The 17,543-nt window shown below is 41.6% G+C and overlaps 1 protein-coding gene and 1 non-coding gene across 2 annotated transcripts in view; both read left to right on the forward strand.

The window, feature by feature from the left end:
- Positions 1–17,543, forward strand: part of Fancm (FA complementation group M) — a 57,370-nt gene that overhangs the window by 31,998 nt on the left and 7,829 nt on the right. Inside the window, exons 15-19 of the mRNA XM_028858949.2 lie at positions 8,428–8,513; positions 8,617–8,682; positions 10,771–10,899; positions 13,001–13,157; positions 16,194–16,300. Of these exons, the coding sequence (XP_028714782.1) occupies positions 8,428–8,513; positions 8,617–8,682; positions 10,771–10,899; positions 13,001–13,157; positions 16,194–16,300 (545 nt within the window). The remainder of the gene's footprint in view (positions 1–8,427; positions 8,514–8,616; positions 8,683–10,770; positions 10,900–13,000; positions 13,158–16,193; positions 16,301–17,543) is intronic.
- On the forward strand, positions 11,263–11,419 carry LOC114684759. Its single transcript, XR_003733402.1, has one exon. It is a non-coding gene; the product is annotated as a U1 spliceosomal RNA (small nuclear RNA).

Consider the following 17,543-nt stretch of genomic DNA (forward strand, 5'->3'; position numbering starts at 1 on the left):
CTGACTTTCAGTTTGGCTCCTGAGGAATATATATAATTTAGATATTGAAAATAAAGAATTGGGGTGTTAAAAATAATGAAACAAAGGAAAGGAAGGAAATTATACACGTTTGTGGGGAGAATTGGAATTTTTTATGGCCTACTGTCACAGTTACAGAAAGACTGGAAACATGTGGATCACTATTAGGTATTAAATAACTTAAGCTGGAGTCAGGTGTGGAGGTGCCTGCCTTTCACCGTAGCCCTCTGGAAGCAGAGGCAGATGGATCTGAGTTGGAGGATGGCCTGGTCTACATAATGACTTACATATAGGTCAGCCAGGGTTATACAGTGAGACCCTCTCTCAAAATAAAAACAAAACAAAACAAAACAAAATGGCTTAAGATGGTGTGGCGATGTGGACTTACTAGTCCCAGCATTCGGGAGACTGAGGTAGGAGAGTCGTGAGTTAGGGCCAGCCTGGGCTGCATAGCTGAAGAGGTCCTGTGATCAGAGTGTCTTTTTAAGTCCTGGTGTGAGTTTGAACTCTCATTGACTTATAGACTGTACAAAACAGGAGCAGATGTAAGATGAAATGATTTCCCCTAATCATGTTTCTATGTTATTCAAGGGAAGGGCATCTTTGAAGGAACAAAGTAAGTTCTAGAAATGTGTTTGATTTTCTTGGTTTTGTTTTGGGAACAGTGTTTCACTGTGTAGCACAGGGTAGCCTTAAATTTGAGTTCCCCCTGTGCATATCTGTCTTTCCAGTGCTGGAATTACGGGCATATACCACTACGCTCGTGGAATAGTGTTTAAGTTTTAAAACCTAGCTCATGGAATGCTCTGCTCTGTCTACTCACTGGAACCCTCTGCTCTATCTGCATTAATAAGGGAGTCTGTAGCTAGTACTTTTTTCTTCACCTAATGAGAAGAGAATTTAGCATTATTTACCATACTGATTGTTTGGTGGTGTGGGGGGGGGTCCTTAAAAACTCCACAGAAGCAGTTAAAAACTAAGCTTCCAGAGTGGTTATTGCTATAGCTAAACAATTTATTTAACTCTGTTTTCTTTAAAAGATAAGGAGAGTGCTGGGCATGGTGGCGCACGCCTTTAATCCCAGCACTCGGGAGGCAGGGGCAGGTGGTTCACTGTGAGTTTGAGGCCATCCTGGTCTACGAGTGAGTTCCAGGACAGCCAGGGCTACACAGAGAAACCCTGTCTTAAAAAACCAAAAGAGAGAGATGGCTCCGAGGTTAAGAGCACCGACTGCTCTTTCAGAGGTCCTGAGTTCAATTCCCAACACCCACATGGTGGCTCACAACCATCTGTAATGAGATCTGGTGCCCTCTTCTGTATACATAATAAATAAATAGACAATAAAAAAAAGACAATAGAAAAAAAGTTGGAATATACAGTGTTCAGTATCTCACTCCATTTCAGTAGTTCAGCAAATCAACAGCTTTTTAGCTGAGTGGTATCAGAGTCAGAATTTCAATTAGAGTTGGACTCATCTGAAAGTTCTTCTGAAGCATGGAAAAGCTCCTCCCAACAGGCTGCTTCAGGAGGTTGGCCATGAATACACAGGAATCATTTGTTCATGCCTGCCCTGCCAGTGGAAGGTCCTGGATTAGGACTCAGGGCCTGTGATTATTCTCCATGTTTCCTGTTCTTTCTCACTATATGTAGACCCAGTGAGGTTTCTGAGCCTGATTCCTCTTGATAAAATCTTGAGCATTCCCAGAACTTTTCTCAGGACAGACCAGTTTAAACACAATTGCCTGTCATGTTCTATATATCAAATCTGGGAAAGCACAAAGCAAGGCAGAAAGAAGCCATATCCGAATCCAGGGTACACTGACCAGATCAGGTTCTATAGCTATGTTCTGACATCCAAGAATAAACATGTCTTATACATTGAATGTAAATGTTTAACACAGGAGGCATGAACTAACATCCAAGAACAATTCAATGAACAAAATGCACCTGAGGAAAAAGGCTCTCTGCCTTTTTGCCTGGAGCCTCTCTCACAGATCTCCAGGGCATTGTTCACCATGCATCACTCAGACACGTTACTCGGTGCATTTCTTTTAACATAACCCCGAGAAATCTTAAGAAATTTTCAGGAATGGATTTCTAGTGGATCTTCTTGGAGATCACTCCATTGCACACTCTTCCTGTTCACAAATCCTTTGAATAAAAGCCCTTCTCTACTTGGGCATTTTGCTGAGATAGCAGAAAATAATTCTTTAAGCCCTATAGCAGGCCTCTTGTCTGTGAGGGTCTTTGAGGATCATCCTTCAAAAACTTCAGGTACCTTTTTTTCTGCCTGCTAGCTACCATGTGATGTGCCACCTTTGACCTTCTTGAGGTCTTCCCCAAGCGCTTTCAACTTCATGTTTTCCTGGCTCTCCTCTGGATTTGATACTTGAGTGGAAGATTTATCAATTTTAGTATTTTTGTTTTTGTTGTTGTTGTTGTTATCTAGAGAGGCTGGAAATTTTTAAGATCAGTAAGTTCAGCTGCTTCATCTTTTAAAGGAGTATATCTCTGTTTTGCTGTCACAGCAAGAATCAGCTGCTGATACCATACAGATCTCAGTACATGCATTCTTAGCTGTCTTGGGGACATGTCCTACTTTCATTTTTACCATGTTACATACACTCTCTTGATGTGATTTGTAAGGGATTTCCTTTCCTCTTGCTTCCAGGAAGATTTCTGTTAAGCCCTCACCAATAACCCCCAAGGCCATTAATCTTTCTATAAACAATTCCTAAGCCTTTGAAAAAATCACAAAAAATCCTCCCAGTTTCTGCCCATGGTCTAGTTCCAAATCTACGTCATTGGTGTAGGTTTTTGTAATGACAGCCTCTTCTTTCTAGAAGTCAAGATACATGTGATATATGTGGTGCTTGCTGTATGATGAACTAGTCCCAAACCTTAATGGTTTAGAACAAAAATGTTACGTGAGTGAGTCAGGAATCTAAGTGTGGCCCAGTGGGCCTGGATCAGCATATTGAGGTTGCCAGGGCTTTATTTCTGTTCTCTGAAATCGTGACTAGATTTGGAAGATGTGCTTTTCATATGTGCATGTGTGTGTGTGTTGAATGTACACCAGTGTGTGTACTCCTGTGCCTGTTCATGAAGCCAGAGGACACCGTCATGTGTCACTTTGCCTTAGTTTTTGAGGTGGGTGCTTACTGAACTGTTTGAGCTGGAGGCTAGCTAGTTCTTGGGGTCCGCTTTCCTCCTTCCCCAGTGTTGGGGTTACATGTACACACAACCATGCTTGGTTTTTTTTGGGGGTGCTAGGAATCCAAGTCAGGTCCTCAAGCCTGAGCCATCTCCCCAGCCCCCTGGAAGACATGTTTTAATTTTTTTTATGTGCATTGTTGTTTTGTCTGTGTGAAGGTGTTGAATCCCCTGAAACTGTAGTTACAGGCAGTTGTGAGCTGCCATGTGTGTGCTGGGAATTGAACCCGGGTCCTCTGGGAAGGCAACCACTGTTCTTAACCACCAAGCCATCTCTCCAGCCCCCTACCCCTACCCCCCTAACCCCCTAAAAGATGTGCTTTCTTAAGCTCGGCTTGCTCACAGTACTATGACTGGTGGGAGACTGTTTCTTACTTACAAACCTCTTCATAGGGATGCTTGGTAGGTCAGAATAGTTGTGCATGGCCGTGGAGCCATCTACTCGGGTGGCTGGGGCAAAAGTGTGCTTAAACCTATACATTCAAGAACCAGCCTGGACACCATAGACAAAACCATCATCTGGTTTCTCCCAGTCAAATCATCAAAGAGAAAGAGCAAAGACGATGCTCCAACACCTCATGTGACTTGGACTTATAAATAACCCACATTCACTTCTATTATATTCTTTTTTAATTTATCGAAGTGTGTGTTTGTCTTACTTTTCTACTTTTCGATTGCTACGAAGACTTGCCAAGGCAACTTAGAGGAGAAAGAGTTTATGGAGCTTACAGTTTAAAGCTGTGAGTCCATAACCATCATGGTGGGGAGCATGGCAGCATGCAGGCAGGCATGTGGCTGGAGAGGTATCCGAAAGTTCTACATCTGGAGCAGCAGGCAGCAGGAAGACTAAGATACTAGGCCTGGTTTGAGTTTTTGAAACGGCAAAGCCACACACTTCCTCCAACAAGGCACACCTCCTAATCCTTCTAATCTGTTCAAATAGTGCCACTCCCTGATGACTAAGCATTCACATATATAAGCCTAAGGGGGTCATTCTTATTCAAACCACCACACTCAAACATATGCTTGCTTTGCATAAACACATGCATATGCACTCATATGCATACTTAAAAATCCCAAAGAACCTTTCACTGTATTTGTAGCCTATATTTTCATGTTTTAATTGTTTCAATTAGAGTTCTATAATTCATGGGCAAACAGGGCCCATGAGATGGCTCAGTTAATAAAGGCTCTTCCAGCCAAGCATTATGACCTGAGATTATCCCAAGAACCTGTGGGAGCCCACAACTGACTCTGTTTCCCAGTTTAAATCTGAAGTCTATTCTTAGTCAATAGAGTTCAAGCTTGTTTGCTCCAAGGCTGTGAGAAAGTTCTGATTAGTTATAGTACTTCTCCCAAGCAAAAGACCAATTGTGCCTTCTGGTGGAGGCCCATAAACACCTGTAGGCAGGGCCTGAGCTCCCATTTCAGGAGTCAATACTGTGGAGGAGGAGGAACTGAGGTCCAATCCTCTGTTGCCTGGGGTTGCTCTGTAGAGGTCTTGAATGGACTTCTTTGCTGAGGAACAAATGGTTGGAGTGCCCCATAACATTGTTTCGGGGCCTGAGGCTGGCCCCTTTGCTCGTTTCCCGACAGAGGGTTTCCATGCACATCTTTTATTGACTTTACATTCATTTACCCAATGTCTCCTTTTTTTACATCTAGGCCATAATCCAGGTTCCTTCGGCTTTCCCTTATTGGGGCATTGCCTAATCTGATGTCCCATCTGACCACACCCAAAACAACTTCCAGGTGGTCCAACAGCCCTCCTTTTATCTGGAATCTGTTGTCTTTGCTGAAAAAGCACATCTTTAATTGTCTTTCCCTGCGTTGCAGCAGCCACAGCCAGCCCTTGAGTATAAGAAGGGCCGATATCAGAGCATAACCGAATATAATCAGAAATATCTCCTTTTTTTTCTGAATGGTCTAATGGCAACTTGACAAGCTGTATTAGCATTCTCACAAGCCAACTGTTTTACAAGCAAAAGTCCAGCTTCATTATCCCCCAATACCTTCATGTTGCTGTCATTAGTCTGGAAACAAAATCTTGAAACAATTCATCGGGTCCCTGTCTTATTTTTGATAAATCCTCTGTTTGCTTTCCAGTGCCAGGCAACTTATTCCAAGCTTTCTTTGCTGCAGAGCTGACTTGAGCATACACTGCCATGTTAAAATTTAACTGATTATCCACATCTCTGTAATCACCTTTACCTGCTAACATCTCAAAAGTAATAGGAATCTGTTGAGCTCTGTTAACTTTAGCCGTACTTTCACACTGCTCATGGAATTCTGTTTTCCATAATAAATAATCTCCTCCAGATAAACACGCTTTAGCTAATTGTTTCCAATCTTCAGGAGGCAAGGCTTCAATTGGCATAGCTTCTAAGATGGCTTGAGTGAAAGGTGCTGTTGGGTCATATTGGGAACAAGCAGACTTTAACTCCTTAAGTTGTTTAAAAGGAATAGACGTATGTACTCTGATTACATTTCCTTGAACATCCTGCTGTCCCATAACTGGAAACATCTTAAATCCATTAATATCCTCTCCTTTACTAGCCGCTTCTCTTAAGCTAGCTTGTAACAGATTAATAGTTAAAGTTTGCCAAGAGCCTGGAGGCTTCTGACCCATTGCAATCACAGGAGGTTTCTTTACCTTAATAGTTGAGTCTTCAGCAGGGTCTGAACCCGCTATCACTGTAGGGAGAGGAGTGCTTTTTTGCAAGGTGGAAACTTGAAGCGTTTCCAACTTTTTACTCAAAGGAGCTTCCAGTTTATCAGTTCCCCCCCTCCTTAAATTCTTTACTCGGCTGCTGTTCAACATTCATAGTCATAAACGGAGAGGAAATTTTTGCAGCCTTTACTTTTAATTCTGTTTCATCATCAGAATCTGACTGATTATCCTCATCAGATGACTTCTTAGAGGCATCTGTATTAAATGATTCCTCTGGTGGAGCAGAAGATTTATTTTTTCTCAATTTAGGTAACATCTTCTGTCTGTCAGGATGAAGATCTAGACTGTCCCAAATGAGTGTCCAGAGACTAAAAATATCTATTGGAAGTTTTTCTGGACCATGTGTATCATAATACTGCTGTATTTTAACTCCAATATGTCTCCAAATATCTGGGTCCAAGGTACCTTGTTCAGGGAACCAAGGACAAATCTTCTTTACAAATTCTAAGCCAGGCGGTGGTGGTGCATGCCTTTAATCCTAGCACTTGGGAAGCAGAGGCAGGCAGATCTTTGTGAGTTCGAGGCCAGCCTGGGCTACAGAGTGAGATCCAGGAGCAAAGCTACACAGAGAAACCCTGTCTCGAAAAATTAAAAAAAAAACCAAAAAAAAAAACCAAAAAACAAATTCTAAAAATTTACACAATTGCTTATGTTTTACTCTAGTGCCTCTAGCCTTTAAAGTATCTTTAAGTAAATATACAAACCTCTGTTTTCTATTTGCTTGACCCATATTTATACTTGACTCTTATTCACAAAATTTTTTACCCCGGGTTTACTTTTTTATTTACACTTATGACTTTTACTCTCGAGTTAACTCATCACAGCTTCCACTTTTCTTGAGTGCACTCCTTTTTCTTCTGTGGTGTCCATCACGGACTCCTCTGTACCACCCCATGGGGAAGCTCATCAGCGGGGCCACGTGCTGAGTGCTCGCCACTCCCTGGGAAGGTCTGAGACTGGGCCCTCCCGTGGCCCTAACTGGGCTCTCCCTGAGTAGGGAAGTGAGTTCCCAGAGAGCAGGGCCCCATGTTGGGCGCCACTCTTTATGCCTGCTGACAGTCAGCTGGGTAGAGGTGTGCAGATTGAAGAGACAATGAAGAAGACAGAAGAGTCGAGAGGTCTGCTGGTCAATGCCAGACAGCCCCGAGTTTATTTCACAGCCAGCTTATATACAGTCTTGAAGGACAGGGGTAGAACAATGCACAGCACAGGCATTCAACCACTATCTATCCTGCCTTGTGTCAAGGAGCAGGCAGTTTCCTTTTCTATCTCAGTGTACCTCTGGAAGGCATCAGCAACTTGCGTCTAGCTAGATAGTATGTTCCCTCTTATGGGCTAATCAGAACTTTCTCACACCCCTTCAAGGAGACTCTGCAGGCTAATCAGGACTTTCTCACAGCCCTTCAAGGAGACTCTGTGGGCTAATCAGAACTCTCACAGCTTTGGAGCAAACAAGCTTGAACTCTATTGACTCAGAATAGACTTCAGATTCTAACTGGGAAACTGAGTCAGTTGTGGGCTCCTACAAGAACCCACATGGAGAAAGGAGAGAACAGACTCCCACAAGTTGTCCTCTGATCTCCACATGTGTTCTGTACCCTGTGAATGTCCCTCCCACACAGTGTAAATGTTAAAAAAAAAAAAAAGAACATGGACTAATAAATTATATTTGTCTTTTTCTCTTTATATTTAATTTTTAAAAATTTGAGCCTCACTTAAATATGTATTTTTGCAGATTTGTTTTTATTTCATGTATATGAGTAGTGTTTTGTTTACATGAATGAAAGTGTACCACAGGTATGTAGTGCCTTTGGCGATCAGAAGAGGGCGTTGTATTCTCTAGAAATAGAGTTTCCTCTGCAAAAGCAGCCAGGGTTCTTAACCACTGAGCTGTCTCTCCAGCCCCTTAAATATGTATTTATTAGCAAACTAGTGTCTTTTATTCTCCTTTTTTAAAAGACTTTAAAAATCTTATTTTTTTTTAAATTTATGTACATATGTGTATGTATGTCTTTTTGACTATATGCCACATGCTTGGGTATCCTTGGAGGCCCCAAGTTCTAGAGCTTGTGAGCTGCTTGGCATGGATACTGAGAACTGGACTGGGGACTTCTGGTTGAGTAGCAAGTGCCTTGACGCACTGACTGAACTATCATTCCAGCCCCTTGCTGTGTTATAGAAATGTGTCTGTGTGCTGGTTGTGTTGGCCAAACTTCTGAAGATCTTGTTTTGTTTTGTTGGGACAGAGTCTTGCTATGTACCCCTGCTGGCCTTAAGCTCACGGAGATCTGAATGCCTCTGCCTCCCAAGTGCTAGGATTAAAAGTGTGTGCCACCACGCCCCGCCTGATGACCTTTTACAAAAGTAAAATAATGAGATTGTCATTAAGAAATTTAGAAAATTTTATTGTAGTCATGAATAAAATGATTTTTGATTGACAAGATTCACTTTTCAATTAATTATAGTTGAACACTTAACTAGTGATAGTGAAGATGATGTTTTCCTGAGAAAAACTAGAAAACCAAAAGGAAATGTCCTGAAGTCCCCTGAGGTAAGTCATTCATTTATCATAGTAATGTAATCAAGTGAAGGCCATGCCCTCCCCTGCAGACTCTGTCATATTTTAATTAAACTCTTTATCTGTTTTTTTCCAGGATCAGAACAACAGTGACATTGATTCGCCTGTTCATGCTGTAAAAAAAAAGTCCAGGGTTCTCAGGGTAAGTAAATTACTGGCAGTGTATAATACCTACATTCTTTTTATAAAAAGGTTTGTTTTTATTATTTCTAGGTGTGTGTGTGTGTGTGTGTGAGTGTGTATCCGTGGGCGTGGGTGTGTGGGTATGTGAGTGCCAGTGCCTGGGAAGCAAGAAAAGGGCATCAGATGCCCTGGTGCTGAAGTTACAACCATTGTGAGCCTGGGTGCCGGGAACCAAACTTGGGTCCTTTGGAAGAGCAGTGTGTACTCTTAACCACTGAGTCATGTCTTCAGCCACAGTACCTAAATTCTTTTAAGATAAGTAATATTAGAAAAATGGGCACAGGAAAATAATAGTATATTTGATCTTACAGGTATATACTTAACAGATAAATAGATACTATATCTTATGTGATTAGAATTTCTACTTTTTTTTTTGGTTTTTCGAGATAGGGTTTCTCTGTGTAGCTTTGTGCCTTTCCTGGATCTTGCTCTGTAGACCAGGCTGGCCTCGAACTCACAAAGATCCGCCTGCCTCTGCCTCCCGAGTGCTGGAATTAAAGGCATGCGCCACCACTGCCCAGCCTAGAATTTCTACTTTTGCTAAAGAAAAGTATTTATCGTAAACTTTCCCAATGATAACAAGTGTAAATAATACAGAAACAGAAATAATAGAGAAGAAAGTAGGTCACTGAGGTGTAAGTTTTGAAGTTGAGATAAGAAAAAAAGCAGCCTTTAGCCTAATCGTTGGGAGCTTCTTAAGAGAGAGAGGATGGAATGAATGTATGTCAGAGCTGCCAGGAGGGAGGTGGGGACAAAGAGAAGTCGCTGTCAGCAGCGTGAGCAGCTCACACAGTGGCCCACGGAGGGAATTGCACCTCGGCACTATGAGGTTTTGAACTGGGGAATTTGTCCTGCCTACTCCACCCGGGGCCTTCTCACTGCTTCATGTTTAAAATCGTCTCCTTAGCTTCCAGTTGTGTTTGACTGGAGCAGCACATAGCCGCAGGTGACACTGTAGACCTCGTGTCTAACCGAGGGTCATTGGACAAAGTTAGCTAAGAACACAGCCAATCGTGCTAACCTTGTATGCTCACATACTCACCATAAAAATTGCTTTCATATTGTGCTGTGTCTAAAATGACTAGTGGCTTACAACCAGTGAGTTAAAATAACGGCAAAGCTGATCGCCATGCTGTGTTCGGTAAAAATTATTCCTGTTAGTTGAAGTTTTGGATAAACTTTGTATCCCTTTACTGGTTCTATATGATTGTGGAAGAGCAGTGGTTGTAAGTCTCGGTTAGAATTTGTTACTGCTATATTACTTTCTTGATTTCAAAGGTTTTCTGTAGTGGTATTCTAATTGTACTGAAATGTGATTTTGATTGTATGTTAATAAATAAAGTTGCCCGGGGGTCAGAGCTATTAGAGCCATAGCAAGAGTGTGGCGGTGGTGGCACATGCCTTTAATCCCAGCACTTGGTAGAAGAGCTAGGTAGATCTCTGTGTGTTCAAGGATACAGCCAGCATTGGAGACATTTGCCTTTAAGACTTGGGGGGCTGTACATACAGACAGTGATGAGGCAGTCACGTGTTTGGGTTTACAACCAATGAGAAGGTAGAACAAAAGACTATGGAAAGACTTACACACAGGAAATAGCTCTCTTTCGGGAAGCTAGGAGCACGCAGGAGGAAGGGTGAGATTTTAGCTCTGAGCTCTGACCTCTCGGCTTTCTCTTTTACATTTTTTTACATTTTTCTGTGTTTCTTATTTAATAAGACGGTTGGTTACATCTACAGTTTTCTCTATGTTTGCATGGACTTTATCTCTTGTGAAACCCTTGAAATCTAAAGGAAGCACTGCAGGTTTCCATCAGATATATTTGGTGTAATACTAAGTTGAGTGCACCCGTTCACTAATACTACTGCTACCTGATCTGACATTCGTGGGCCTAACTAGTGAGAACAATTTTATTCTAAGAGAACGTTGAATCAAATGCTTTGTAATTAAAAAACGAAAATAAAATCAATCACTCTTGAGAGATACAGTAAGTTAAATCAATATAGCTAGGTTTTTTTCTTATGTAAATGTTGTGTTAATTTTTTATAGTCAGAATTGTCATCTAGTGATGAGAGTGAGAATTCTCACATACCATGTATGCAATTGGAAGACTTCAAGGATTGTGGCAGGAACCCCAGAAAACGCTCCAAAGTCCGAAAGAAACAGAATCATGTAAAGGTAATCTTTGCTTAGTCTCTTTAATGTATATAATATTACATACACACATGTGCATGTGTATTAGTACACATGTGTGTATTATGTATATATTAGGTAGATAGACAGAAGAAAGGAAGGAAGGAAGGAAGAAAAATGTTTTGCCTGTATGTATCTATGCACCACGTATGTGCCTGGTACCCACATAGGCCAGAAGAGCTTATTGTCAGAACCCCTGGAACTGGAGTTACAGATGGTTGTGATGCACCATGTGGGTGCTGGAAAGTGAACCTGTATTCTATGGAAAAAGCAGACAGTACTTACTCTCAAGTGCTGAGCCATCTCTCCAGCCCCTCAACCTAACGGCTTTTAAAGAAGTATTTTCCCATACTTACCTGGCAGGGGAGATACCATGATCCCAAAGGTGGTTTTCACAGGGCGAGGCTTATCCATTGCAATCCGGATGTGCTGACCCCTGCGATTTCCCCAAATGCGGGAAACTCGACTGCATGAATTGTGGTAGTGGGGTGTAGCATGAATCTTAAAAGGTCTTATTAATAAGGCCAGCCTTGTCTCCAAAGCTAGTTCCAGGAAAGGCGCAAAGCTACACAGAGAAACCCTGTCTCGAAAAATCAAAAAACAAAACAAAACAAAAAAGGTCTTATTAATAAAATCAAGCCAGGTATTGGGGTGAATGCTGAAAGATCAGAGAAGCAGAACAAGCCACAGCTACCTCACTTCACCAGTTCCTCAGCTGATCCTGTTTCCTCAGACTGGAAGCCTCTGAGTCCTCATCTGAATGGATCTCAGCTGAATTGCTGCTCAAAGCCTAAATGCTTAACCAGCCAAATGCTTCTAGTTTCTGGTCCTCACACCTTATATATTTTTCTGCTTTCTACCATCACTCCCTGGGATTAAAGGAGCACTTTCTGGGATTAAAGGCGTGATGAGTCACCATGCCTGTCTGTATCCTTGAACACACAGAGATCCAGGTAGATCTCTGCCTCTGGAAAGCTAGTATTAAAGGCGTGTGCTACCACTGCCTATTCTCTATGTTTAATATTGTGGCTGTTCTGTTCTCTGACCTCAGATAAGTTTATTAGCGTGCACAATATTTTGGGGAACACAATACCACCACAGTGGGGGACTACGTTTGCACTCTCCCCTTAAAAAAACAAAATATTTTCCCACCAATTTTTTTTTCCTGGAATTAAAAATCTCAATGTTTTTCTTTGTGTTCTGGCTTCATCTTGTCAGCAGTATGTTATTTTAAATGATTAAATGAAGAAATTGAAATATATTGAGAACCTACTGTTCAGATTGAAGGAAATGTAGAAACAGACCTGAGTTTTAGGAAATTTGCTTTTACAGTGATTGCGATTTCTTAAAAAAAAAAAAAGAAAGAAAGTATTGCATCATTCGCTTTGTGTGTGAGGGAGGGGTCGGTGCGTGCGTGCCACGGTGAGGAAGTGGAGTTCAGAGGACGAACTACAGGAGTTGGTTGAATCTCTCCTTCCACATGTGGGTCGCGGGGATGGAGCGCACATTACCTGATGAGCCTTCTCACTGATGGATCCCACTCTTTCCCTTGTCTTTGTTCATTAGTTAAGTATTTTGAAGAGAGTTCTTAGCACCTTTCCTTCTAGTCAGCGCTTCAGATGTTGTGTATTTCCATGCCAAAACTTAACTCTCGGAATCTCTGTAGATGGTCTGCTGGAAACATCCAGCAAGCCGACTAGTGTCTTAAATGCTGTTTTACCTAAAATTATCAGGAGAAATTTTGCATAAGTATCTATTTTTTTGTAGTTTTAAATCTTACTTTGGCTGTTTGCTCTTGAGAGCATAGACAAGAAAGCCACTTCGTTTAGAGCAATAGAGTCTGTAGCATAGAGGCGGTGACTCTGGCTCATGGTAAATTGTGTTGTCCAGTGTTGTTCCTCACATCAAGAATGCATCAGGTGCTGGACATGCCATGATCTCAACATTACACACTGTGCACATGTATTGAAGTGTCGCACCGTACCCCGAGTATGTACAATTACATGCCAGTCCAATTTGGAAATAAAAACCTAAAAATATAATTTTCGTTTTCTGGGGTGTCTTCCTGTCTCCTGTTTCTTCATAGAGTATAGCTCGGATGTTTCTAGATGACGAGGCAGAGGTTTCTGAAGAGGATGCAGGTTGTGTCTCAGCAGATGAAGATGATGAGTCGGAAAACGGGCAGGATTCGTCACTTCTCGACTTTGTCAATGACCAGACCCAGCTTTCACAGGCTGTAAATGGTAAATGCTGTCATGACATTTGGTAATTATTTCCACTGTGTCTAATGTCATATTTAAATATGGTCTCTTTATTAAAAGAAACTTGGCTTTATAGGAATTATATTTAGTATGTATAAAACCTTTATTTGTTCATTTTTATTTAAATTCTGCAATACTTGATCTAGGCTTCTGATTTACCTAGGCAGCTCAAGCATCAGATGTTCATTTAACTAGTGTTCAGTCCCTTCCTTTTGCTGTTAATAGAAAGCAGCTAAGAAAGAGATGCTAGAGAGTACAAAAGGCCTTTGAAGTCTCCATATGACACTTGCTTTCACGTGGAAGAAGATAGACAATACATATGATAACTAAAGTGTGCGGTGTTTTATAAGATGAAACATTTACAGAGAAGTTAGAAAAGTGGGGAGGGACAGGGGACCTGAACTCGCTAAGAAGGCTGGAGGTGCTGAACACAGGCAACTTGCTGTTGTAGTTTAGTTGTTTGGAAACTAGGTCTTAAGCTGGGCGGTGGTGGCTCACGCCTTTAATCCCAGCACTCAGGAGGCAGAGCCAGGCGGATCTCTGTGAGTTCGAGGCCAGCCTGGTCTACAGAGTGAGATCCAGGACAGGCACCAAAAACTACACGGAGAAACCCTGTCTCAATAAAACCAAAAAAAAAAAAAGAAACTAAGTCTTGCTTCGTAGCCCAGGCTGACACTGGAATCTCTAAGCCTCCTGCCTCAGCCTGCTGGTTGCTGTAATTAAGAGTGCCTTACCCTGCGAGGTGATCAAGTTGCCATTGTGAAGAGCATGCCTCGTTGAGAATGTGGTGTTTGACCAGTGACTGGAAGAAAGCCGTTCAGCAATTGTGGGTGAATAAAACCAATTGAGAAAACACTAACCTTACTGTGTATCAGATAAGGGAGATCTGCTTTCAGAAAATAATGTGGTCAAAGTAATGCTTGAGCATGCCCAGTACATTCAGAGGCGATGATTCAGATTGCCTGCTACTGAAGTGAGAAACGTTCTGATTGGCTCATCAATATCCTAGCCTTTCAGAGATTAGGTTGTGTCTTTTTTTGTTTTGTTTTCTGTTTCTGCAGACTGTGATATAATTTACAGCTACAAAATTTCCCAAGGACCATGAGTTTAAAGTAAAAACTTGTTTATGGACAAACTTCTCTGTACTGTAATCCTGGATACACAGTCTCCAGGATAAGGTGTACTGCCCTCAGTGCCCAGTAGTGGATGTGGGTTTTGCAGACTTCAGTAAAAACTGGTAACATTCAAAGAAAACAGCAAATCCCCAGGCCCTCAGGCAGCCATGCTCCGGGACCATTCAAGGACCAGCGTCGTAGGAGGGAACCAGAAGCTCAGAGACAGGGTTAGGTCCCGGGCTGGCATCGTTAGTGCAGCCCCTCAATCTCTTTAAAGGGGGAGAGAATGGTGGCGGCTCCTCTAAGGGCAGTACTGACAGGGGAGAGAGATTAGACCCTGGACAGCTAAAGGTGACAGGGTTCTCTGAGGGCTAGAGTCGCAGAGTGGACAGGTGGAGTTCTGCTATGCAACCAAGAAGATACGTGGTTTGAACAAAGACACCCCGAATTTCCCTTAGACATAGCACCTTTGAAAGAAAAGATTTCAAAGCTGTTTTAAAAGTACAAAGAAATTCTTATTTTCATGTATTAAGCAGCCTTTGCTATAGTTTTTTTAAATGATAAGCATCAGTAAATAACAACCCATGTTGTCCCACTTTGTCCTTAACTCGAAATTACGACCTTTTTTTTTTATTTTCATATAAGTTTTTTTTTTTTTTTTTTTTTTTGGTTTTTCGAGACAGGGTTTCTCTGTGTAGCTTTGCGCCTTTCCTGGAGCTCACTTGGTAGCCCAGGCTGGCCTCGAACTCACAGAGATCCGCCTGGCTCTGCCTCCCGAGTGCTGGGATTAAAGGCGTGCGCCACCAACGCCCGGCTCATATAAGTTTTTCAATACATTTTCCTTTCTGATTATTGACTGGATTTCTTCTCTTGCTGTTTGAGATTTTCTTTAGTACTTATGTAAGTCAGGTACAGTCCTGAAGTCTTTATATGCTTTTGTTTTGAGTAGAAAGTTGTGGTCCTCCTCTTCATTTTCAGAACAGGGTTTAAGAAAGTTGTCCACAGTCACCCAACTAGACGATCGTTTCCAAAGGCAAAGCTTCTGGTATCGTCATCATTGTTATCTTTAGGTTTTGGGTTTTTTATTTGTTTGTTTGTTTGGTTTTCGGTTTTTCAAGACAGGGTTTCTCTGTGTCGTTTTGGTGCCTGTCCTGGATCTCGCTCTGTAGACCAGGCTGGCTTCGAACTTACAGAGAGCCGCCTGGCTCTGCCTCCTGAGTGCTGGGGTTAAAGGTGTGTGCAACCACCACCCAGCTGGTTTTTGGTTTTTTTAAAGACAGGTTTTTCACTATGTAGTTCGCACTCACCTGAAACTCACCTTGTAGGGCAAGCTGGCCTCAGACTCACAGAGATCTGCTTGCCTCTGCCTCCTGACCATAGGGTTAGAGTCGTGTGCCACCACACCTGGCCTCTGACAACATTTTAAATAGTTGTTTTTAGGTCTCTGTCTCACATTGCTTTTAAAATTTAATTTTTTAAAACATTTTAGTCCAAAAATTATAGATGGATCTTTTATTTCTTTGTTGGTGTTTTGCAATAGGATTTCACTGTGTAGCCCACATGGGCTTCAAACTTGGTATGTATCCAAAGCGCCATATGTAAGCAGAGAGTCTCCTGCCTCAATTTCTGGAGTGCTGAGATGTATTTGGGTTTTGGATGAGATCTTACTATGTTGCCCAAGCTGATCTATCCATACAAGTGTGTGTGTGTGTGTGTGTGTGTGTGTGTGTGTGTGTGTGTGTATCTATCTACTCCATAAATCTTTTCTTTTTTCTTTCTTTCTTTTTTTTTAATAAATCTTTCCTTAATGTTGAGCCATGCAAATTTAGAGTAGTCAAAGTTAAATGAAAATTTTCATGTAAGTGATTTTGCTACTTTATTTTCAATTCTTATCTTTACACAGATTCTGAAATGAGAGCTATTTACATGAAATCTGTACGTAGTCCGCTGATGAGCACTAAGTACAAAATGGTTCCTGAGAAACATCATAACATGAACATCTTCTCACAGGTACTCACTACAGAAGTAATAGTGGAGGATTTCCTGTTGTGATTTGAAATGCAGTCATATTAATAAAGCTTCCATCTTGTTTTTAAACTTAGGAAGTCAGAGCTGGCTTGGATAATTGTGCTGTGAATCTTTTCTCCAACTACAAGAATTAGTTTAAAGGAAATAAATAGAATTTTTGATCATCTATTAATTAGTTAATTTTTTCCACATGTCATACTTCTTTTAAAATGTTTTCTTTTTCCCAAAAATGTTTCTAAAAATTACAGATGGATCTTTCCTTTCTTTGTTTGTTGCTGTTTGGCGATTGAATTTCACTGTGTAGCCAAATGTGCTTTGTATTTAAAGTGCCATATATAACTAGAGATTCTCCTACCTCACCCTCACCCCTCTGGGGTGCTGGGATGTCGTTGAGTTCTGGCCAAGATCTTACTGTGTCACCGGTGCTGATCTCTATTTACTTAGTTACTGATTGTAGTACTGCCATTGAACCCAGTGACTCCCGCATAACTAGGCAAGTGCTGAACCTCTAAGCCAATGGTTCTCAACCTTCCCAATACTGCAGCCTTTAATACAGTTCCTCATGTTGTGGTGACCTCCAACCGTAAAACTACTTGTGTTGCTACTCCAGAACTGTAATTTTGCTACTGTTATAAATTGTAACATAACTATTTTTTGGAGATAGAGGTTTGCCAGAGGGGTCATGACCCTTGGGTTGAGAGCTCTAAGCTATTACCCACACATACGTTATTTTTGAACTCAGAAGATCCTTCTGTCTCAGGCTCCCATGTGGCTAGGATTATAAGCTCACACCATTGTGCATGGCTAGGATAGCTCTCATTTAAGGTGATATTTTCTCCATCCATGAATTGCCATGCTCAGCTTGATAATAGGGCTCTTCAGACCTCTGTACTTAATGTTAGGCTTTTCTGTAGCACTTGACACAAGTTCTTACTTTTCTGGCTGCCTGCAGTTGACTGTAAATTTCTAGAGGGTAAACTGCTTTTTTTTTTTCCTTTTTAGTTTTTCAAGGAAGGGTTTCTCTGTAGCTTTGGAGCCTGTCCAGGAACTCGCTCTATAGACCAGGCTGGCCTTGAACTCACAGAAATCTGCCTGCCTCTGCCTCCCGAGTGCTGGCACTAAAGGTGTGCACCACCACCACTTGGTTGTCTTTTTTGTTTTTTTAATCTCTCAGTCCCCATTTTCCCCATAATGAAGGTACTGAGTAGCTGTTCAGGAAATGGGA

The sequence above is a fragment of the Peromyscus leucopus genome, chromosome 14 (genome assembly GCF_004664715.2).
Source record: "Peromyscus leucopus breed LL Stock chromosome 14, UCI_PerLeu_2.1, whole genome shotgun sequence".
Taxonomy (NCBI): Eukaryota; Metazoa; Chordata; class Mammalia; order Rodentia; family Cricetidae; genus Peromyscus; species Peromyscus leucopus.